The 23079-nt window shown below is 39.1% G+C and overlaps 1 protein-coding gene across 1 annotated transcript in view; it reads left to right on the forward strand.

The window, feature by feature from the left end:
- Positions 1–372: 372 nt before the first annotated feature.
- RIF1 (replication timing regulatory factor 1) overlaps positions 373–23079 on the forward strand; it is a 37053-nt gene continuing 14346 nt past the window's right edge. The window contains exons 1-21 of the mRNA XM_009273174.2: positions 373–407; positions 1236–1314; positions 1995–2091; positions 4102–4232; positions 4663–4757; positions 6809–6998; positions 9384–9476; positions 9573–9711; positions 11043–11194; positions 11982–12102; positions 13256–13429; positions 13677–13787; positions 14043–14105; positions 15039–15139; positions 15559–15645; positions 17251–17324; positions 17436–17616; positions 18628–18735; positions 18974–19123; positions 20571–20670; positions 21781–22045. Of these exons, the coding sequence (XP_009271449.1) occupies positions 373–407; positions 1236–1314; positions 1995–2091; positions 4102–4232; positions 4663–4757; positions 6809–6998; positions 9384–9476; positions 9573–9711; positions 11043–11194; positions 11982–12102; positions 13256–13429; positions 13677–13787; positions 14043–14105; positions 15039–15139; positions 15559–15645; positions 17251–17324; positions 17436–17616; positions 18628–18735; positions 18974–19123; positions 20571–20670; positions 21781–22045 (2546 nt within the window). The remainder of the gene's footprint in view (positions 408–1235; positions 1315–1994; positions 2092–4101; positions 4233–4662; positions 4758–6808; positions 6999–9383; positions 9477–9572; positions 9712–11042; positions 11195–11981; positions 12103–13255; positions 13430–13676; positions 13788–14042; positions 14106–15038; positions 15140–15558; positions 15646–17250; positions 17325–17435; positions 17617–18627; positions 18736–18973; positions 19124–20570; positions 20671–21780; positions 22046–23079) is intronic.

Consider the following 23079-nt stretch of genomic DNA (forward strand, 5'->3'; position numbering starts at 1 on the left):
CGGGCGGGCGTCTTTTCGGTGTCTGCTCATCCGAGAGCCTCTGCTCCTGCATTTCCTGGGGAAACTGCGGAGGTGGGTGAAGGAACGTTGGGAAAGAACAACTTTTTTTCCTTCTGAAAGAAGGCTTGCGTTTCCGCTACATGATTAGAAAGGTTAGGGTTTGGTGTGGTTTTCGGGTTTTGGAATGATCCTGCCTTAATTGCATTTCTTTGTGGAAGGTACTTCTTAACCGTTAAGTTCTGGTTTTACCTGGATCTTTTCAGTTTGTTAGCATACGCAAAGGCGTTATTTCTTTCTATCATTATCTCCCTTGAGTTCCTGTCTTTCGGTTTTGTAGTAACTTCTAAAGCTGCAGCTGCTTAGATATCAGCGATGCTCATCACACTACAAGATTTTACAGGTTTCTAGTAATAACTGACAAAAAACCCCATCCTAACTTAAAGATAGTGTTAAGCAACAACAGATTTCTCGGGTTGCCTTCTGGATGATTGCACTTAATACGGTTGTTTTTCGCTATGTGAAACTGATTGTTAACGTTTTATAGGATAAGTATAGCTTCTCTGTATGGATGTTCTTCGGATATGTGCAAAGTCATCGCTGCTAGTTGTCAAACCAGAATTTTCCTGGAGTGGGGAGCCTGCGTTCTAGAACCGCTTCTGAAGAATGTGCTTTTTAAACTTTCCACAGAAATATGAGAGTTTATCTAGTTTTCAGCAGTCATTTAAAGTTTGCATATTAACTTTTAATGGTTTTACAAAAGTTGACCAAAAAAAGCCTTTAATGTGTGTGGGGTTTTTTTATGCTCCATAAGCACAAAATGGGTCATTAGTCACTTAACTTTTTCCAAAACGCTAGGACGCGTGCACTTTATAACACACTATTTTACTCATGTGTCAGACTAACTATGTGGTGACCAGCATTTTTGCTCTTTAGCTTCTTCAGTGTTGTGTTTTAGCTTTCTAAGGAAAGAAGTGGTTCTATATTCTCTTTTCCAACCTTAATGATTCTATGATTAGCTAATTAATTGTGTATTAGAAGTTTAAAGTTATGTCAGTTATAACATGTTTAACCTGTGAATATTGCTTGTTTTCCCTTCTGCTCCCTAAAGTCGCCTGACGGGTGAGGAAGGCAAAGAATTCACTGCAGATTAATTGTGTATTAGAAGTTTAAAGTTATGTCAGTTATAACATGTTTAACCTGTGAATATTGCTTGTTTTCCCTTCTGCTCCCTAAAGTCGCCTGACGGGTGAGGAAGGCAAAGAATTCACTGCAGATGTCAGAAGACACTTTCTTCAACTTTGCAAAGTGTTTAAGGTATGTCTCTTCCATTCGATTTTTTACACTTCAGTGAACAAAGACACGTTTAGGTGGTCAAGGTCAGCGGCCATTGTAGGACTTGAATTTGAGTTCGTTTAATAAGAATTCAAACTAGTGACGTAGCAGTAAGGGTTTGTTGGCAAAATATATCTTTCACATTCTTAGAAATTACTACAGAAGAAATAAAATACAGGGCCTTGGATGTGTTCAGGCAGTGTTATGCAGTCAAAGCTGATCTTTGAGCCAGAAAAGATACAGTGTGTTCTGTCTGCCTTTAGAAACACTTCAGGGAATTGGAATATGCAGGAAATGTCAAATTTTTTTGAAGATTAATGTAGAGACAGTTCTTAGCCATTTTTTTTTCCCTTCAGTTTCAGATGTTTAAAAGCAATTGGAGAGTCAAGTGACAGTACATAACAAGCAAAGAAGTAAAGAACTTTGGATGTTTAGAACTTACTTCAGTAAAGATGTCTAAATTACAGAGAACAAAAATGTCTTCAGAACTTCAAATTGTTTTATTGATTTGGAGTGTATGTAATTAGGAAGGGTTTCCCACATGGGTGCATTTTTCATCACGTGTTTGCTTTTGATAGCTCTCTCTTCATCGAGCAGAAGTGTTGGTATTAAGACAATACTTAACAGCTACTTCTATAAACTGAGGCTTTGTTTTTTTTCAGGCACACATTTCTAGTCAAAACTCAGAGCTAAGTAATGCAGCATTACAGGCATTAGGATTCTGCGTTTTCAATTCAAAAATTACATCTGAATTATCCGGTAAGCAAACAAACTTCAGTGTGGATGCTGAGTGTGTGTGTGTGTATATCAGAGTTCTTTCTTTATTTCTTTGTTAGTGTATACTTTAATTTTGACAAAGCTTACAGTTTCCAAGTGGTGCAGTGGTTTTGTATTCCGTATTAGCAAGTGTGATCAGTTCACTGATTCCATCTTGTACAAAAAAATCGTAATGTTTTTTCATGCTGTTATGCTAATACTGTCTTACTAACTTCTAGTTTCATTAAGTGCTTTGGTAGCAGTTAGGTACTGTAATTAGTTTTGTGGAATTAGTAATCAAAAAAGATGTCTGGGTGGAAAAAGAATGAAGAACGGTTTTTTGTTTGTAGAATTTGGGTATGCATAGTAGTGCTTTTCAGTGTTTTCCAGCCTTTTCCTGGTTATTACATTAAATCATATAACAGTTTGGGTTGGAAGGGACCTTTAAAGGTCATCTAGTCCAACTCCAAATACTGTGCTGGTAAATATTTCAAATTAAACTAATTTAAAGTAATCCAAAGTCTTATGGCCTACATTCCTAGAAAGTGCTAAATCCCTTTAACAAAAGGTTTTGCTGCTGAGAACTTGAGGCTATGCATCAAGGTAAAAACCCTGGGTTTTGGTAACAGGGGGGAGCTAACGTCCCAAGTTGGCTGGTCCTCGGGAGGTACCTGTTACACTTTCCAGGGGTCAGGCATATGCAATTGCAATAACATGATCAGAAGCTGCTCAGTGTCAGCCACCTGCGTCTGTGTGTGTGTGTATGTCGGATAGACAGGTTGGGGGGTGGTGGGAGGCAGTTAAGCTAAGGTTGCCTTTCATGGGCACACAAGGAAATGTATTGTGATTTGGCTGTCGTGTGGCGCCTTGATGGTGCGGGAACCTGTAGCGACTCTTCAAATGGTAATAACAAATGGCATACTGTCAATTATTCTTTCTTTTTCTTCCTCTGAGAAGTGTTAAATACTCCTGGACAAATATTCTGGAATGACCTTTGTTAGAGAGAAACTGACCCTCAGGCAAGACTGAACAAAATCACGTGTGTGGATGTGCAGAGAGCGTTTTTTCATGTGGCTCTGCCATTCTTTTTATTGAAATTGATTCTTTCTCTCAGTTCTTCTACACGTTTTCCAGTGTGTCCTGCTTTCCTGTTACTCAAACTTTAACCTGACTTCCTGTGAGAATGAGGCATCTATAATAATGTCTGTGTGGTCCCTTTCCTTTCCCCCGTAACTTTTTTTTTTAACCAGTTGATAAATTGCAATCAGTTTTGTTAGAGAATGTCAGGCTTCAGAAATAATTAAATCCTGAAAACAGTGGAGAGTTAGGGAGGGAAGACAAAAAGCATATGTACTCTTGATTGAGGAAAAGAGTGTATATGACCTTATGTTTCTGATAGTGAGATCATTTACCCACAAAGCCCAAATTGTAAGAAATCAGGCTTCGTTAGTTTTGAGTTGTAAAAGAATACCCGATTTCGCCATCTGTCTTCCTAGTTGCATATAAGTCCTGTGCTAGCCTTACTCTTTTTTGTGTAATGAGCTCGCTGTTACCTCAGTTACAACTTTACCACCCTCTTTAATAATAAAGCCTCTCCTAGACCCTAAAATGAATTTATACGTGTCAGTATAGCTGTGAAATTGACCAAAGTGCTGCTAAATTCACTTGAAATCCAAGAAGTTTTGAATAATTAAATATTTAATCTTTAGCTCTGGTGTTTTTAGCTAAAGGTGTCTTCTAGCTTTACGGTTTTCTGGTTTCTTATAAAGGTAATATAGACACACTAATAGTATCTGTATATTAATACATTTTGAGCTTTTTTACTAGTTTATTTTGAGAGAGATTTCCAAAAATTGCGAAAAAGTAATGTTTAAGACATTAGATCATGTCCATTGGGACTTCTAGTTGAATGGATCTTTAGTAAAGTTAACTGAGCAGAATGACCTGAAACTTGCTAAGAAGCTGATTAGGATTGCATGAACAGAATTTGAGTGCTGTGTGTTCTGCTTTCAGCAACTGAAATACGAGACTTGCTTTCGGTGGTGAACAGTGTTGCCGTAAAAACTTCAGATAAAAACACTCGCACTCGGGCACTTTGGGTGATCTCTAAGCAGGCGTTTCCTTCTGAAATTGTTAAAAAGGAGGTAAGTTTCTTCACTTTTTGTGTGTGTGGCATGATTTCCTAGGGAGGTGAGGCTTGTGCAATCTCTTGGTCACGCTCCACTCAGTAGCTTTTGAATCTGAAGGTCGTTTTCCATCAAATTTGACAGCTGAGTATAGGGCCTAAGTTCTTGGAAAAGTTGTAAGGGCAGCTGCAGAGGGAAAACAGCCAACAAGTTACTGCTTCTCTTGAGGAAGAAGCTGCGGTGTGAGCAATTCTGTTAGATACCGGTGTATAACACAGGGGAGAAATGCTGTGAATACTCCAGTTTGGTCAGAGCTCTAACCTTAAAACTAGACCCAGCATAATCCAAACGCAGGGCACGGTCCTGGGAAACAAAATTTCATAATTCCAGCTCCTCATGGAAATATTTGTATTTAGGTGCTCACTCTAATGTTCTCTTCCTTCCTCAGGTGTCCAGTATTATTTCTACCCTGGAAACAATACTTACTAGAGGAGATGTACAGTCTATGGTGGTTGAATACGAAGCACTAAATGTTATTATACGGTACGTGCACTGCGATATTAAATTGTTAAAACAAATGCTTAGTTTTTTTGAAAAATATTGAAACTTTTTTTGAACGCTCTTTGAACTGTTCAGTATGTTCAAGACTGTTTTCTCAGTGTTTTGTGTCACAGTCAGTACAACAGTGAAACTGTGTGAACTGTCGTCTCTGTTTCTGTCTCTTTCCCAGTGGTTCTCCTGAACTGCTGCATTTGCAAAATATTCTGTTAATGACAATATGACAACCAGTTCTGACACAGAAGGTGGTCAATATTCAGATAAACTTTCATTGCTTTCATTTTTAATGGCTTATTAGGAATTATTTCCAAAGCCTCACACGCGTGTCACAAGTTGTGTTCTACATTCTCGTTTTCAGAACCTACCTGGTTGAGAAATTCTTAGCCATTATATGGGTTTCTATTTGAAAACATCTCCTTGGTGCTTTACAGATTTTACTGCCATGTTTCTCCTAACAGAGTTGAGGCTACTGTTTAATTCCAAAGGTGACTTTTTAGGACCAACACCGAAAGTGCGTTGTTTTGGTCAGCAGTGCTAGAATAGTCAAATTTTATCTTTACTTAGTATTAATTTTATTTCTTTATTAGTAAATATGTTGAGCTTGTATCTTTACTATTATTTAAGTATTCTCTTCAACTTTTTGCATCTGGTTTGAACTGCAAATCCATTTTAAAGTGAAATAGTTAAAGCAGTAGTTATTTGCTTATTTTATCTCTATTTTAATGCATTAGTTTTCTGTAGCAGAGAAGTTGCATATTATAATTTACTTTGTATTTAGCGACTTCTTGCATTTGGTTAATTGTACGCTAATTCCTCTTTTGCAAATCTGAGATTCAGTAGGCGTAGTTATCCTTAAGAGCAAGAGTTGTACCTGAAAATAAACAGATACTGGGTCTCAGGCTGATTGACAGCGGTGGTAAGACAATGCTCTTGTTCAGAAGTTAGGCTGCTGAGAGATGTAATGGAAAACCGTTCTCTTAAGCAGCGCGTGTCCTCTGGCTTTAATAAAATTATTTGAACGGCAGCAGTTTTCCTTAGTACAGCAAACCCTTCGTAAGCTGTAGTGATGGGGACTTGATGTACCTGTGCCAAAGAGGACACTGGCAAAATTCCATGACTGAGAGACAAGCTGGTTCCTACAGGCTGGGTTGAATACGTGCCGGGTACTCCCATTTCTGAAAGTCTCGTTGGCTTCTGTGTGGGATGGTGTAAACATACGGAATTGTTTGTCATACTGTGCTCTAACAGCTCAGTAGTAGAGGGATAAGAACACTTGACTAGGCTAATGCACATTGGGTCTGTACAAACAGATGGCTTGAAACTAACGGGGGGTAGATTTAGACTAGATAGAAGGAAGAAATTTTTTATGATGAGGGCCGTGAGGCACTGGCCCAGGTTGCCCAGAGAGGTGGTGGATGCCCCATCCCTGGAACCATTCCAGGTCAGGCTGGACGGGGCTCTGAGCAACCTGATCTAGCTGAAGATGTCCCTGCCCACGGCAGGGGGGTTGGACTAGATGACCTTCAGAGGTCCCTTCCAACCCAAACTATTCTATGAGTCTATAAACCTGTGCTGCTTCAGGGTTTGAGTTGTTTTTCCAAAGCAGGTGTGTATTGTTTTCAGGACACGTGGCCTGTTGGAGCTGGTCTGGACTGCTAGGAACACACAAGGGACGGCTAATATGCAAACTTAGTACTTGGTCACTGATAAGGAACTGATGGTATGTTCCTTTCAGGTTCCCAGTTCAGCTTGTTTGCCCAAAAAGCTGTGACAGAATGAAAAGGACAGCTGGAAATGTCAGGCTGCTCTGCTTTTGGAGATGTTTATCTGAAATAATGCTTCAGCATTGCAGTTTTAAGTGAACTGTCAAAATACAATTGTTTAGAAAAATAAAAAAATAAAATTGTTTACAATGGTTTCCTCTAAATCACATGTTGAATTAGAGCATTTATTGATGATACCAAGATTATCTTTGAGTGCCTGAGCAGTGTGTCTGTTGGAGATTTGTAATACCTATATTTGTTTTTTGGATCTAGCTTAATGGAGCAAACTCCAGCCCAGATGGGAGAAGAGGCTGTGAGGTGGGCAAAACTGATCATTCCTCTGGTCGTCCATTCAGCTCATAAGGTGCAGTTACGAGGTGCCACTGCTCTGGAGATGGGCATGCCGCTGCTCCTCCAGAAGCAGCAGGAGGTAGCGGCTGTCACCGAGCACCTAATGACCACAGTAAGTAGAAATGCTGTGCCTTTTTTCTAGAGATGACAGGAATAGTAATGGGGGTTGTTGGTTGGTTGGGGGTTTTTTAATTTTATTTACAGTCTAGATAGTGGCAGCAAAAAGCTACTGTGCATTGACAGGAACTTCTTGATGGCAGCAGTTTTGACAGAAAAATAAATGTAACAGCAATGTAAATACAGGACCACTGTAAAAAAAAAATTTAAAAAATTTAAGTTTCTGACAAGAATCATTGATCAGGAAAATAACTTGCTGTTTTTAAATGACCTTTAAGCACCTGTCTTGATAGCATTAACTCATAAATATCATTAAACTTTTGTTGTCTCTTAAAGAGAATTTGCTTACCGAACTAGAATCAGCAGAACTTGGTGTGGCAGTAACTCGTACCATCTAGCTCAGCTTCCTACTTAAAACAGGGCTAGCTTCGAAGTTAAGGCCGGATTGCTCAGGGCCTTGTCCAGTTGAGATCTGAGTATGTTAAAGGATGGAAATTCTACAGCCTGTCTGGGCAGCTTGTTCTAGCGCTTAACCACCCTGATGGTAAAAATGGGATTTGTCTTCTTGAAACTTGAGTCTGTTGCCTCCAGTCCTTTCTTTCAGTACTTCTCTGAAGCGTCTGGCTTCTTCCTTATAATCCAGCTGTAAGTAGTGGAAGACTGCAATTATATTCCCTCCCACCCCAAGCTAAACAAGCCTAGCTCTTCTGTCATGAACTGTCCCTAAACCGTCTTAGTGGTGACCCTCTGCTGGATTCGCTCCAGTTTGCCAGTAGCTCTGGTACTTCGGTGCCCAAAGTTTGGCACAGTATTCAAGAGATGATCCGATGAGTACCAAGTAGAGGGGTCAGTTCTCTTGACTTGTTTCTTGTGCTTTTGCTAGGGCAGTCCAGTATGCAGGAGCACATTCCTGACTTAAGATTAAAATTGTCCCCCACCTCTTTTTCTGCAGAGGTGCTACGTAGCCCGTGCGTCCTCAGTGGGTACTGGTACCTGGGGTTCGTCTATCCCAGGTATAGGGATAGGGCTTTGCCTTTGAATTCTGTGAGGTTTCTGTCAGTCCATTTTTCAAGCTTGTAAAGATCCCTGTGAATGGTAGCCCCATCCTCCAGCATATCAACCGATGCTTTTCCCCCCCATCATCGATTGTGTTAAATCATATCAGCCCTTGTTGACACTTTGTAAATCGCACACATAACCTGGGCTCTGGACTGCTAACCACCAACCTTTGAGCCTAACAGTCCAGCCACACACCTTGTAATCTGACTAACTAGTTTGTATTTCCCCAGTTGGGCTACAAGGACACTAGAGGAGACTGTGTCAAAAGCCTTGCTAAAGTTGGAGTGGAGAACAACTGCTGCACTCCCTGCATCTGCAAAACCAGGCATTTCCTCATAGAAGTCAGTCGGATTGGAAAAGCAGGTTCTTCCGTGTGCCTAGAAATGGCTTTCACGGGAACTTGCTCCATAATTTTTCCAGGCATGGGAGTGAGATTGGCTAGCTTGTAATTCCCCAGATCCTCTCTTTTGTGTAGTTTTGGTTTTTTGGTGGTTGTGGGGGTTTTTTGTGTGTGGTTTTTTTTTGTTTTTGTTTTGAAGTTGGCATAAAATTTGTCTTGCCCTATCCCGTCACTAGGGATCTCTACCAGTTGCAGTGGCCTCTCAAGAAATAATAGTGTGGCCTCGTTTTGTCATTGGCCTTCTCCTTCAGCATCTTTGGATACGCCCTGTAGAGTTTGATGGATTTATATACATCAAGTTTACTTAAGTAGTCCCCAGCTCAGTTCTTCTCTACCATGGGTAGTACCTGTGTGCCCAGCAACAAAGGTGGTGGGAGACAGATGTCGGAGGCCTGAGAGTAAAGACGGAGGGAAGAAAGGCATTGAGTACCTCAGCATTTTCCGTGTCCACTGAAAGATTCCCTGCCCTATTCAGCAACAGCCCCCTTGGTCGTTTTGATGAAGCTTTTCACGTTCCCCTTCACTTCCAGAACTGTAGGCTTATTTATTTTGCCTTATTTGCTGCCGAAGTTAAGTATGTTTACAAAAAAACCCAAACAAGGTGGTTTTTAGGGTCACAGTGTGTTTTGACTTGAGAGCTAGAGAGACTACAAGTATTTAAGGAAATGGATTTTGATTTGTTGGTTGCCACTATCAGAATAATTGAAACCAACCATAAACTTCAACTAAGAAGGTAATCAGATGGTAGCAACATCCGACTGATGTACCAGCAAATGCTATGTGGTACAGAATTAAATCCTTCTGATCTAGAAATAGCATAGTTCCAGTTTGGTTGTATCTCCAGACATTGGTGTGAGTATGTAGTTCTTAGAATACTTTGAACATATTTCTTGTAGAAATTGTGTTTCTTTCTGTCTGCAGAAATTAATTTCGGAACTTCAGAAATTGTTTTCTACAAAAAATGAGACTTACGTGTTAAAATTATGGCCGCTGTTTGTCAAGTTACTTGGAAAGGTAAGCAGAAAAGCAGCAAGTTGTACAATCATGAATCTTCAGGGAAGCGATTTTTGACAACATAAATACCTTAATTCTGAACTTCTCTATCTTCAGACACTGCATCGTAGTGGCAGTTTTATCAACTCATTGCTGCAACTGGAGGAACTTGGATTTCGTAGTGGCTCACCAGTGGTAAAGAAAATAGCCTTCATTGCATGGAAGAGTCTAATAGATAATTTTGCTCTAAATCCAGGTAGATTAAAAAAAGTTAACCTGAATTGTTTTGACTACTGTCACTTTGCGTAACTGGAGGAGAATATTCTGTCTAATAGTGGTCAATACTATGGTACATACCACTGGATATACGCATAGTGTGTTTACGGTATATACATAGTGGTGGATACATATACATAGTGGTATATACTGTGCGTGTAGACGTAAGTAAAATTCAAGTTGTTTTTTTGGTTTTTGTTTGCTTTGAATTTAAGGAAAAGTGACAGTTTGATCAGTAGTTCTATCTTAACTTTTCTGCCAGCAGAAATGAATAGAATAAAATTAACAAACCTTTGTTTTGTAGTGTTTTAATTGATCCAAACAGCAATGAAATAGAGAATAAAACATTCTGTAGATCTTATTTTGGACTGTGTGGATTAATTGGAGAAGAGTAATGCTTCAGGATTCTAGAGGTGTTAAAAAAGTTGCCTTAAAGGTATAACTGAGACCTGAACAAGTCTTTTAAGTCTAGCCTGTGTCAAAACACACAGTATTTATTTTTTACCTTGATTGTGCTTCTCCTTACTGTGTGTCCTGAAGAGAAAGCTAGATGTGGGCATTTCTTAGTTTAGCTGAATTGAACTTAAATTGTCATTTTAATGTGTTTCCTATCTGGTCATTTGTTCCGATCGTTGTTTCCCGTAAGTTAATTAACAAAGGATTTGATTCTATCAGAAGATAAAATCCATGGCACAACTGGCGTTCGTTGCGCGTGTTCCAGTAGGGCTAATGAGGATTGCGTGCTGCAAAGGCAGTCCCTGTCAGCAGTTATGAATTGCAGGTGGGCAGGTTCTGGTGCTGCTGAGCTGGCTAAAAGTTTTTCTCTTCTTTGAACGCTTGCGTAGGCTTGAGCAAACTTCTGTCCAGACACGCTATGCTACTTCTGCTTCAGTGGCAAATGATCGTTTGTGGCCTTGGAATACTGTAGTTAAGATCATTCGTTCTCATCCAGTGGCAATGCACATGTATGTCAGGGGTTTGGTTTTTCTTTTACTGTGGCAGGTAGGGCTCTCTAACATAGCAACAGGAGTGAATTTCCTTCTGTTTATGTTGGTATTCAGTAGATTTCACTCTTGGTATTGGAAAGAAACACTTGCTATTTCCAGGGTTGTTCCAGACAACAGTTAGAGCAGTAAAATAGTCTGAAAGGTTGGTGCATTTACTATGTATTTTAGTTTTGCAAATTGTCATTAACTGAAATTTAAGCTAAAATGTATTAGGAAAAAACCTAATGGTTTAAAAATTTTCCTTTTTTGTTGTTCTGCGATTTAATTAATTGTGTTGCTTAAATATGCTTTTTTGGTCTTCAAGATATATTGTGCAGTGCTAAAAGGCTGAAATTGCTAATGCAGCCACTGAGCTCGATCCATGTGAGAACAGAGGCTTTGGCACTGACAAAACTGGAGGTCTGGTGGTACTTACTCATGAGGCTGGGCCCTCAGCTGCCTGCAAACTTCGAACAGGTAACGCAACTGAAAACAGTCATAGCATAAGCACTTAGCCTGTGTTGAGTGTGTGAAGCTAAGGCCCCGCTCTGTCGCCGTAACTTGCCCTGTACCTGCTTTGTCCTTCTCTAGTTTATTATGAAAATAAAACTGTCTTAAGGAACCGAATCCAACTTGTGTATTTGTGTGCGCTCTGTGTGTGTGTTACATATAGCAGGAGCGCTTGGGACTATACGTGCAATCTTTTTAAAGCTCCAAAAGGTTGGAGAGCCTATCAGCATGTCATGTGAGCATCTCGGTGAAAATCTCCAGTGAGTGCACGGCAGTAGTAAACATAAGCACGTTATATGTCCTTTCGCTGTGCGAGCGTGTGCTTTGGAAAGTCTGCCATAGGAAAACATACTGAAAAGATCACGAAATATGTAGAAAGATGCATAGAGAGAAAAATGATCCAGGTGTGTCATTACTACTCGCATTATAACTGGAATGAACATAACGTTTCTATTAGGCTTCTGAATCTCATTAAATCAAACTTCAGGAGTAAAGAAAAAAATCTACCTTTTTAGATACGGTACAGTTGGATCATTCTAACGTGAGTTTTTGTTTAACCTAGCCATTTAATTCATGTATTGGTATGCATATTTTATACAGCATCTTAAAAATATTGTTATAAGTACTCAAACTCTGAAACGCTGGTGCTGTGAACAGCAGTACAGTCTATGTGATATTTGAAACGTATGGTTCTTTGTGGCTTAAGGCTTGCATGTGTCGTACCTGTTTTCACTGAGGTTTGATATCATTGCAGGTTTGTGTACCATTAATCCAAAGTACTTTAAGTCTAGATTCTTCTGCTGCATTGCAAGGGACTCCCTCGCGTGTACCAGCCAACCAAAGCTTAGCTTCGGCAACCCCTGTGCAGAAATCAGGTATTAAAGTACAAGCCTGTTTCCAACTGTATTCTGGATGCAGCAAGTCATCCGTTCTATTTAATGTGTTTATGCTCTTTCATTTGCGATATATTATTATTGAAAGCAGTAATTTTTCTGCATGTTTGTTGGAGAGCTCAGAGGTGGTGATTTACACTGGATAAAATCAGGCTGTTGTAGTCAGTATTTCAAGTCTACGAAATTGTGCTAATCAAATTGTGTTGAGGACAGTTTTAATGTCCTGAACTGTGTTTCCTTTTGCAAGGGAAGCTTTGGTTTGAAACTTAGTTTTTCGTGTATTCATATATGTGCTATTTATATATGCCATTCTCATTTCTAGAGCACTTTTTTTCATTTCTGCCTGAACGGTAACCCAGTGATGATAATACATCAACAATTTTGGTACTTTAAATACGTGTGAAATCACACCCGCTTGAGCTTTACAGCTGAATGCCTGAGGTATAATACATTATCAACAATCTTGGTACTTTTAAATACGTGTGAAATCACACCCGCTTGAGCTTTACAGCTGAATGCCTGAGATAAGGAACTGCCTTTCTTCTCTGTATGGAAAGCCTAGTGTTCACAGCTTGTGTAATTCTAGACCGCTGTAATTAGAAGCCTCAAATACCTTGTGGAAGCATCCTAGATGTGTAGATCTTCTGTTGTTCCATTTTTTTTAAAAAAAAAAAGTTTATCTTAGTTCTGTGAGATCGTATCTGAGGTTGGTCAAAGAGCCTTGCACCTGAGACCTCTTAAACTTGTGTTGGTGTAAAAGTTTCTAATGGCAACTCGTTCATAGCAGTAGAGTTACTATATAACTAGTATATGGTGTAGTAGCATGTAACTTGATCTATAACCACAACTTCCAGCGAGGCTCTTGTTGCCAAAATAAAGTTTGGCGTCTGAGCCTTGGCGATCTTTGGAAGATATTTATACTCTCAAAATACATGGTTGCAACTGTGATGTTAAACCCTTCTTAATAGGAGTGGGGGCTAGGTGTCTGGCTGGCTGTTAGAGGTCCCTTTCAGCCGACGCTATTCTATGATTTGTTCTTTCCATGTTAACTTTGGGATTTTGGTCTATTGGATCTTTCCTTTTGCTTGATTGCGGGTGAAATATGAGCCACTGTAACTTTTCTCCCCTCACGTAGGTCCTTACCCGTTCGCAAGTCCAGTCACACCAAGGATGAACTTGAATTCCAGTACAGCAGGAGTGGTGGTGATCCCGTCCATTCAGCTTTTGGGAATTGAAATGCTGCTTCACTTCTTGATGGGACCAGAAGTTTTAGATTTTGCTAAGCAAAACAAACTTGTACTTAGTTTAGGTAGATGAGTTATATTTTTTTGAAGTACTCTTGCGTAATCTGAAATTGCCAATTTTGTTGGATTTACAGGTGTCTGTTAGCATGAAATGCTTTAAACATTTAAAACTGTTGTCATCTTTAATATTAGAAGCTGTTTTTATGTTAAATGCTGTAAGTACACATATACAATTGATTATTTTTAAGGCTTATCTTGCCAGTAGACTGCAAAATAACAGATTTACAGAACGCGTGTTTTTTGTTCTCCTAGAGCCTCTCCAGTACCCGCTGATCAGTAGCCCTTCCTTTTTCTGTAAGCATGCCAGCACGCTTATAAACGCGGTTCAGGATGGCTTTATTGCAATTGGAAAAGAAGTTCCTGGTAAGAATTTAGTGGTGAAATTTGATTTCTTTTCTGGAAAATAAAGTGGGGGAGGGAAACCGAAGGAAAAAATAACCGCTTTCTGTAATATTCCAGTGTTGACAAGAAACAGAACTGGGCTGACTTGGTTTGAAAGCTTACGTCAGTTTTGGCTTACATCGAAGTCTGTTGTTTAAACAAAATTGCAGTTAAAAAAACCAAACTGTGTTAATGTTTTTATTACAAACTGAATACAAATATTATGCTATCTTGTAGATTGTATGCTGAATGTTATATGGAAGGACATAAATGGATATGTAAAAACAGCTATTGAATCAGGTAAAAAGTGATTTTTTTTTTTCTTCTTTATTTGTCATTGCTGACCAGTTAGAGGGTTTTATTTTAAGACTAGACCTTAAGTAGTATTTGCTTCATTGCTGGTAAAACTTGGTTTTTGGGCATCATCGGTAGTTGTTTTTGAAGCAACAACTGATATTTTTTTGTGATGCCTACATCTTTGTGCGACAAATACAAAATCGTGCTGATCTGATGCAGTGAGGCTTATTAGGGAAGGCATGGCAGCACGTGACTGCAGGTGTATTGCATGTAGCAGTAAGGCAAAAGCACTTCAACTGCTTTTCTTGCTGAAGAAATCTTTCCATTTCCAAAAAAAAAAAAAAAATAACCCCACCCCAAGTCTTTGGTAACTGAGAAATTGAGACATTCAGTCTATTACTCAAATTAGTGTAAGTCTTTGTTCTCTGACTATGGCTACCTTTTTTTTCCTTAATTAGATTTTATTTCATAGTGAAGTATATAGTGTCTTTACAGATGTATAGAAGTGAGTTGTTTCCTTTTTTAAAAGTGTGCGTTACTCTGTTAAAGGCTTTGAAAGTCCAGAATATTCATAATAACGAAGTCTTATATTGAAAGATCTAACTGAAAAGCATAAGAGAAATGAAGTCTGTTGCTTGGATGAATGCAAAATTTCACAACTTTTTTTAGCGTGTCGAAGTTAAGGTTGTTTAATGTTACAAAGGTGTTTCCATTTTACTAATAAAACTTGGGGGGGGTTATTTAAACTTTTCCATTTCAGTTACGCTGCTCTTCAGAGCAGAGACTTGGTATCCGAATCTATGAAGTATTTGGTATATGTTGATAAATAAATACAGAATTTTTTTGATCTTGCAGGACGTAATACGTAAGTTTTAAGTGATGGTCAGAGTGACCATTACTTTGTTCTGCTCTAACTGTAAATATGCTTTATTCTAGGAAATAAGAAAGACAAGCAAGGGTCGGAAATACTGACCATGTTGCTTCAGGCCTTAAAAAACATCGTTAGATCGAATTCTCTTCCTGTGCAGAAAATACTGGTAAGTTGGGTGGGTTTGTCTGTTTTTTAAATCGCGTTTCTTTTTGATGGTCTGGATTCTGACTGATAGCAGCCTTTTGCATCTAACTTATCAGAATGGTCTCTTTAGAAGAGACAACTTTTTTGGTGTAAACTGTAAGTTACGCAGTTCTCATCAGACGGCACAGAGTTGCTTAAGGGTTTCTTTCTTTAAAAGCGTTTTTCAGATTTATCGGCAACGTTCACAGAATTGGGTACGTGGTTCTCCTACCAGAACCCTCTGCTTCAAAGGACAGTTACTTTCACGATGGATTTTTTTTTTCTTTTTACTAAGGGGAAGCAATTGTTACAATTTTGCTTTTATTTGTGGTCTTACTTAAAATACTCCAGCCTTCGGGGGAAAAAATATTTATATGTGTTTTCTTCTTTTCCCCTACGTAGTCCCTCGTTGATATTACTGTTAAGGAATTGCCTCCAAAAGTACTGGGATCACCAGCTTATCAGGTTGCTGATATGGATCTTTTAAATGTAAGTCTGACTTCATTCCAGAACTTGGTCTGTCTTTGTGCTGGAATGTATTAGGATGTCACGTTGGCACAAACGTACGAGCACTTCACAAGTCGTTAGATCCAGATCTTTCAGGAAACCGTATTATTCCGTGTTCCAGAATGCAGACTTTGTTTCCAGCCCTCAGTTCTGATGAGTAATTTCACCGTCTGTAGCTAAAAAGGGATATGCTGAAAGTACTGTAATAATGAAAGAGGATTTCTCGTGTTCAGGTCATGATCTAAACTAGAGGTTGCAGATACTTTGTGAGGAGACTGCATAGTCAAACTGTGTAGGACTACTTATCTACTGAAAACTGATGTTTTGGGGAAATGTTCTGAAGTCAGTAGAGTTGAAGTACTTTAAAGACAGGTAGAAAGTGGTATTCCTCAGGAAAAATTAAATGCACAGAAGCAAAGCAGAGAATATCGTGCTAGACAGCATTATTTCAGAAAAAGTTCAGGAGTCGTAGTGAACTAAAGCCTGAACTTCTTGGCCGTAGTCTACCGCAGAAAGAGTGGCGGTATTCATTAGCAGCGAGAGCTACTCTGTTCTACTTTGGTCCTAACGAGCCCGAACTGGAGTGCTGTGCTGTGTTCTGTGTACTGCATTGGAAGGGAGAAATAGATGAAGTTTCGGGGGGGGGGTGGGGGTGGGGGTTTGTTTGGGGTGGAGCAGACTGAGTAGGAGCACGCTACCAGTTAGACTTATTAAAAATTTAAAAGGTGGTTTGGATGATGATCAGCTCTTCCCCTACATCCGCCAGTAGGTAGGGGGCAACTTGTTTATTTTGCAGCAGTGGAGGCAGAGCTTTCTAGCTGGTGAAAGTAGCTAAACCTTTCCATTGTGAGCCAGGGAGTGCGTAGCATTCATTTGGAGGCTTTTAAAAGCAGGCAGATAGCTGTGAGGGAAGACCTAAGTGTAGCAGAGTAAGCAAATGTTTCAACTCGAGTGAGTAGTATAAAACTTTGTCTACCAGAGTTGGCTTAAGAGCTTAACTCTCAAAATGCCCCCCAGCTTTTTTCCTGGGTGTGTTGTTTACATTTGGAGGCTTTTCCTGACTTAGGTACAAGAGTCAAACTTTATTAAGGTGTTTGAAGCTTTAATTGGCGGGTATTCAATGCATTTTGTTAAATGCTTTAACATTAGCAAACCTGAAATACTCCTGATAGGTTGTAACAGAGGTTGTCCAAAAGATGTCTTGCTGAAACCTTGAAATAAGCAAATCTCAGGTTGTTCCATCTTGTTCCAGGTATCATAATACGCATTGATTGCGTTACGTACACCTACCTTATCGTGTCGCCTGTAATGTCAAGGCAGCAATGACTAAGTGCTATAAAACTCAGTCTTTTAAACAGAATAGGTTTTTGCTTCAACTGTAGTATAATTGGTATTCTGCTGAAGCTTAGGTGTCCAGCTTTTTTTTGTCCAAATTTTTTTTTTGAAGTGTTAGAACTGACAGTTTCTCGTAACTGCAGATTTCTGGCTTAGGGTTACATATAGCATATAGATACACATGTGAGTGAGGCAACCATTTCATTTGATCGATGTACATGTTGTTTTGACCTCTTAAATTTCTCTTACAAGGGAACACCAGCTTTGTTCTTAATTCAGCTGCCTTTCCATAATAACCTCCTGGGATGCTGTGTAACAGATGAGAGGTATGTGGTGGCGTTTGGTTATAACAAGCTTCCCATAGTTGAAGACTTTATAGACTTTTTTCAGCTGAAGTTAGGAAAAACTTCTCTTACCTACTTAACTTTCTTCCCTAGATTCTTCGTAATTCTAGAAACGCTCGTGGGCTATGTTTTGTCTGGGCCTACATCTCCACTGGCTTTCAGTGAATCTGTGATCTGCATTATTAATCAGAGTGCAAAGCAAGTGGAAAATAAGGAGCATCTCTGGAGAATGTGGAGTATTGTGGTTAATCCGCTGACCGAATGGATTAATCGGGTATAGTGTCTTTTTGTTCTCTTCCCCATTCCCGCCTCCCAAGAAAAACCACAGGAAAACCTTGCGCTGATCTTTTACCTTAACGTGTTTTTAGGAATCGCATGTCTCAAAGTGATGGTGAAATTACATAAGCCTTGGTAGTATTTGTGAAACTGGAATGTGTGCAGCACTTTTTTTTAAAAAGTCCCTAACGGGAGTATGAACATTCGCAGTGAGGTAGGATGAAGGGCAGTAGTGGAGTAGTGATCCAAAGTGTGGTTTAAAGCGATTCCAGTCAATAAGAATGAGCATTCTTGAGTACAGTGTCCAGAATAGTGTGGGGAATGTCTTTCTCTCTTTTTAAGATCATAAACCTGCTTATAGATGCGCTTCAAGCCTTCACTCCTCAGCATAGTCTTGCTGCTACGAAGGATGGAAACTTGCCCTTTGGGACCTCAACTTTTAAATACTAAGAGGCCTGTTTGCTTTATGTGAAAATACAATAAATACTGAGTTGCGACGTTTAGGACGTAATTAGAACAGTGCTTCTTACTAGTGTTAGACTTCTTGATTGGAAGCCCTAATGAAAGCCATATAAACCGTAATATTCAACGGGTTCCGCAGATGACTTACTGGAAGTACGTGGACTGTGATCCAGGAGTTGTTGAACTAATCCTCGTGTAGTCGTTATACCTAAAAGTCTTAGAATTCATGCAGAAAGTTTTAGGTTCCTTAAGTAGGTTGCTGTCATCACTTCTTGCAATAAGTAGAAAATACGTAAGACATTTTCTAACTGATTGGTTTTATTCTTGGAATTAAGTTATTCTGGAATTGAGAAACAGTGCTTTTAATCTCTCTAAATAGTAGGATCAGCTTGAACTCTTGAAAGAACGGAGAATAGCTCATTTCGAAACGCCACTGGCAATTTAGCTTGCATGGATTCTATGTCCAAAATAAATGTATTTAGAGTAGCTTTATTTGTCGTCTAAACTTTGCAGCTTCCTTAACCAGAAAATTGTTTCCTCGTTGCAGACGAATGAAGTAAATCAGGGTGATGCACTGGAACACAACTTCAACGCTGTGTATAGTGCATTGTTGCTACCAGTATCACTTATCTTCCCCATGAAGGAATTTCCACAGGTAACAGTGAATGCATAACGTTGATGAGAAACAATGTGGGGCTTATAAAAACTATAAAGCACTATCTGGTAATCTCAGAGTGGAGTTAGTTATCAATATGTGTATACATTGGACCACTGCTCCAGGGTTGGAATTCTTGAGTTACGTAGGTTTTGACAGAAGAAGAAAACTTAAAGCAAGTTTTTATCTCTATGCACAGACATTGATATTTATAAACTTTTTCTTTCTGTTGTTAAAGCCAACTATGAAATCCTTGTTGCGCACTTGGTCAGAGCTGTATAGAGCATTTGCTCGCTGTGCTGCTTTAGTTGCAACAGCAGAAGAAAACCTATGCTGTGAAGAACTTTGTGCCAAAATAATATCTGGGCTAGAAGGTGAAACTCCAGTAGTGAGTATAAACCAGTGATATTGAACTATATAAATACTTTAGCAGATATATTTTAAATTAGATATAAGAACCTATTGTAAACTCTAATGTAGTACTTTCTATAACTTAAAAGTGTTTTGGGTGAGACTTAGATAAAGCCGTAACAAAACTCTTTTTACTAACAGGAGTTCAGAGTTAATCTAGAAATGGATTGAAAGAAGAGAGTAAAAATCATTATAAAGCTTGACTATAAAATAGCAGTTAAGCAGTCTTTGGATTTGTCTTCTAACTATTTAATACTGGTTTAGTGAAAATAAATGGTAAATATGATTTGTCTGGTTGAAATGTGTGTGTATATGTAAAGTAACTTCAGGCTGAATTAAAAAATACCACAAAACCAGGCATTTTGCTTAGGAAGGAGGGTCAAGTAGCACTGCAGCATTCAGAGGGCATAACTTGCTGTATTCCTGGTACCGTCAACCTCGTGCACTAAAATTTAAAGACAAGACTTCCAAGTTTTATAAAAGAGAGAGGTTTTGAAAGAGGAAGCCTTTACATTATCTGTCTTGCCTGTTTGCAAGCCCAAGTCATATGGGGAGGTAGAGCGTCTGCAGGTGTCAGTGAACATTAGCTTTGGAACATAAAATCCTTCGTGCTTCAAAGTTGACTGTCTTTTGAAAAAATACCGTGAAAGGAATGAATAAGAAACAGATGAGAAGGAAAAATGGAATTTGAAAACATGGGATTTGGAGGCTTACATCACTGTAACTTCCTTTGGATGCTGCTGTACCCTGATGATAAACTTCAATTTTCAAAAATTAATAATTATTCAGCAAGCCAAACTTAAACAATTTAGAGCTTCAGTATGTAAGTTATATTGAAACTAAAGTGGTTTCTTGGCCCACAATATCAATGTTCCTTTTAAAAGCAAGGGTTTGGGTTTTTTTTTTATTTAGAAGAATTTGTGATGAATTCGGGGGGGGAAGCTTGACCCATCTTTTTGTATGTACTAGAAGTCGATCGTGCTTCTTGAATGTTAATGATGACCTTACTGTTATGCCTACAGTGACTTTTCTGAAAATCAGGCTTTGTACAGTAACTGAACTTAAGCACACGCTGACATTTGGTAACATGTTTTGCTAGACAGCGAGTACCTTGAACCTTAATACTTTTGATGCATCTTCTTAAACCTAACACCTTCTTACACTGCCCGTTACTGTTTTGCTTCTTTAAATTGTATATATGCTTGTGTCGTCTTTGTATAGAATGGGAAAACTTCAGCTTGTGTAAACATGTGTATTTAAAATGTAATCTTAGCTGAGTCTTAACTGATAATGCAGACAAATTTCATCCACTTCTTAAATTTAAAAGCTGTTTGTATTGCTGTCCTGAATGGCCAACATGTTTGGTTTTTTTCTGTCGCTGTTGCTCTTTTGGGCTTTGCTGATGACTTCTGTTTCCTCCTCAGATGTTTTCAATGATGGATGGTCTCACCCATATTATATCAGTTATGGTTGACTGCATCAACTTTGCACCATATGGTACTAAATATCAGCCAAAAAACAGATGTAAGAAAATACTTGAATGTTGGGGTTTTTTGTGTCCTTCTTCCAGAGCTGGTTGAAAATTAGAGTTGTTGTAGATGCGGAAGGGATGAGACATCTAAGCGCTGAAGGGATTGACACATCATCAAAAAGAACTAAAAATACCACCCAATATGCATATTTGAGTATTGGATCTGTTCTATTTGTTGAGCAGTTGAGTAGTTACTGCGCAGCCTGACAAAATACATCTGAAATGGATGTAAATGTTGAGACCGCTTTACTTTTCAGTTCACTGTAAAACACTGCTTGTTTCTGAAGTTGTATTTGGTATTTTGGCTATGATTTCATTTTTGCATGTGGAATCTGCTGCTTTTGCTTTGTTCAGATGTAATCTGAAGCAGTAATGCTTGATGATAATCCACTGTCTAATTATATAATACCTGCCTAAAACTGATGATAAACTGTTAACGTAACGTTTGAAAGGCTACTGCTCCTGAAGCTGCTTTGCATAAAACAGTCAAGAATAGGTTTAACAGAATACGAAAGGTCATTGTATGTAAAATGTTCTTTAGTCTGTCTCCTACTCCCATTTACAACTATTAAAGCTGAAGAAATTATTTACAAAAAGAAATTTATTATAATTTCCTTGCCCCATATGAATTTGTTAAAGTACTAAGACATTGTGTTGGGCTGCTGAAAGAATGAAATGCTTTAATTGGAAATGTTGATGAGGAAAAGCAGGATGAAATGTCACTTACAAATAAATAAAGGAACTAATAAAACCCGATACTTCCCCTTCCCTCCTCACCTGTTGCAGAATTTATGCGTATCAGCTAGTATCTCTGGAGTGGTTGCTGTGCTTTTGCAAGTAGGCATTAAAGATACTTGAAAGCACAGTCATTTGCATGACCAACCATAAATGAGAGGAATAGGAATCGTATCTGTAGTGGTATGATAAAATAATGCGTTAAAAATGTATGTCTTCTGTTAGGTCTGGTTTTAAGACTTGTACGTAGGGATAGTTTGGGAATCAAAGTTCTGTTTCTCATGTAGACAGCAAGTTCAGACATCGTTTGTTGTAATGCGTGTTGGTTAGATAGGAGAAAAATTAATTTATTTTTCCTTTTATGTTAGCTCCACAGACACCTACAGATTGGTCTAAGAAGAAAAAGGAACCCCTTGGAAAGCTTGCCTCTCTATTTAAACTCCTGGTGACGTTACTAAACTCTTTCCATGTGTTCAGTTCCAAAGAAATCTATTCAGAAACATTGGTCTCTGTTGGTCCTTCAATTATTGCTATTCTTCACAACATCATCAGCCACGTTTCATTGCCTTCAGTGATTGGGACTATGTTTGCAATTTTTTCAAAACCCCTGGCAGTGTTTTATGAAAAAACAAAGTGAGTATTTTAAGAACGGTTGGAAAACTGGATTCATTGTATTGCTGCATATTGGTGAAATTTTGTGTGGTCTGTAGCAAGCGGTGTATTTAAAAATAGCTCAGGGTGTTTCAAAGCCTTGGCGCTAATATGCTAAGAATTTCCAACTTCTGCCAAGTCTCTCACCTTTGAGAGCACCAGGTATTTGGCTAGATTCAGCCTAGCTAGTAGGTACTGTTTTTGTAGTGCACCCCAACACTGCCGAAAGAATGGGCCTGTAAGGTAGTCGCTGAGAACTTGCTGTTTTCTACAATTGCTGCCTGTGAAGTGGGGTGCTGGGACTGAGCGTGTGGTGTACCTGGGCTAAGGTGGCTGCCAGGAACGGCCTGACCGGCACGGCGCAGGTGTGTTACCTCAGAGCCCGCGGCGCAGCCCTGCCCTCCAGTGACTTTCAGTGGGATTCAAAAAACCACACATGTGAGTAGCAGTCTCCATTGTAATGCTTTTCTTTAGAAATAAAACCCAAACCACTGTAGTCATACGTGAAAGGAAACCGATAGGACTTCTGGAAGCTTGGTATTTAAAATTGCTGTCGCTGTAGAGTGACTGTATCGTCACCGCTGCAAGACTAAAGTGTTTGGTTTCCACCTGTTGTTTATTTTCACTGCAGTGAAGATATTTATTAACAGTAATTTGTTTTCTAGTGGGCAGGAACTGCGTAAATTTTTGTAGGAAAAAGAGAAATAGCAAGTTGAAGTGCACTAAAGTCCTGTAAGTTTTTAAGCAGAGGGAAGTACGGAGAAATACTTGTTTGTTGCTGTGCGCTTTGTTTCTTTTTCATGTGGCTTTGCTTTTTTATTTTTTAATTGTTGTGGGCTTCTCTTCCCAGGACGTGATGGAATTATTAGGGGCTTGGTGGGGCTGGGCCAGCAGAGGCTTGTCTCCCATTTGTTGGTGATGCAAGAGATGTACACTTTGCTCAGGATAAGGAAAAGAAATGGAGTACAGGTCTGAGTGTTTTGGGAGGAGGGAGGATAGGATAGGGTGCTGCCCGA

This window comes from Aptenodytes forsteri, unplaced genomic scaffold (assembly GCF_000699145.1).
Source record: "Aptenodytes forsteri isolate BGI_AS27 unplaced genomic scaffold, ASM69914v1 Scaffold174, whole genome shotgun sequence".
NCBI lineage: Eukaryota > Metazoa > Chordata > Aves > Sphenisciformes > Spheniscidae > Aptenodytes > Aptenodytes forsteri.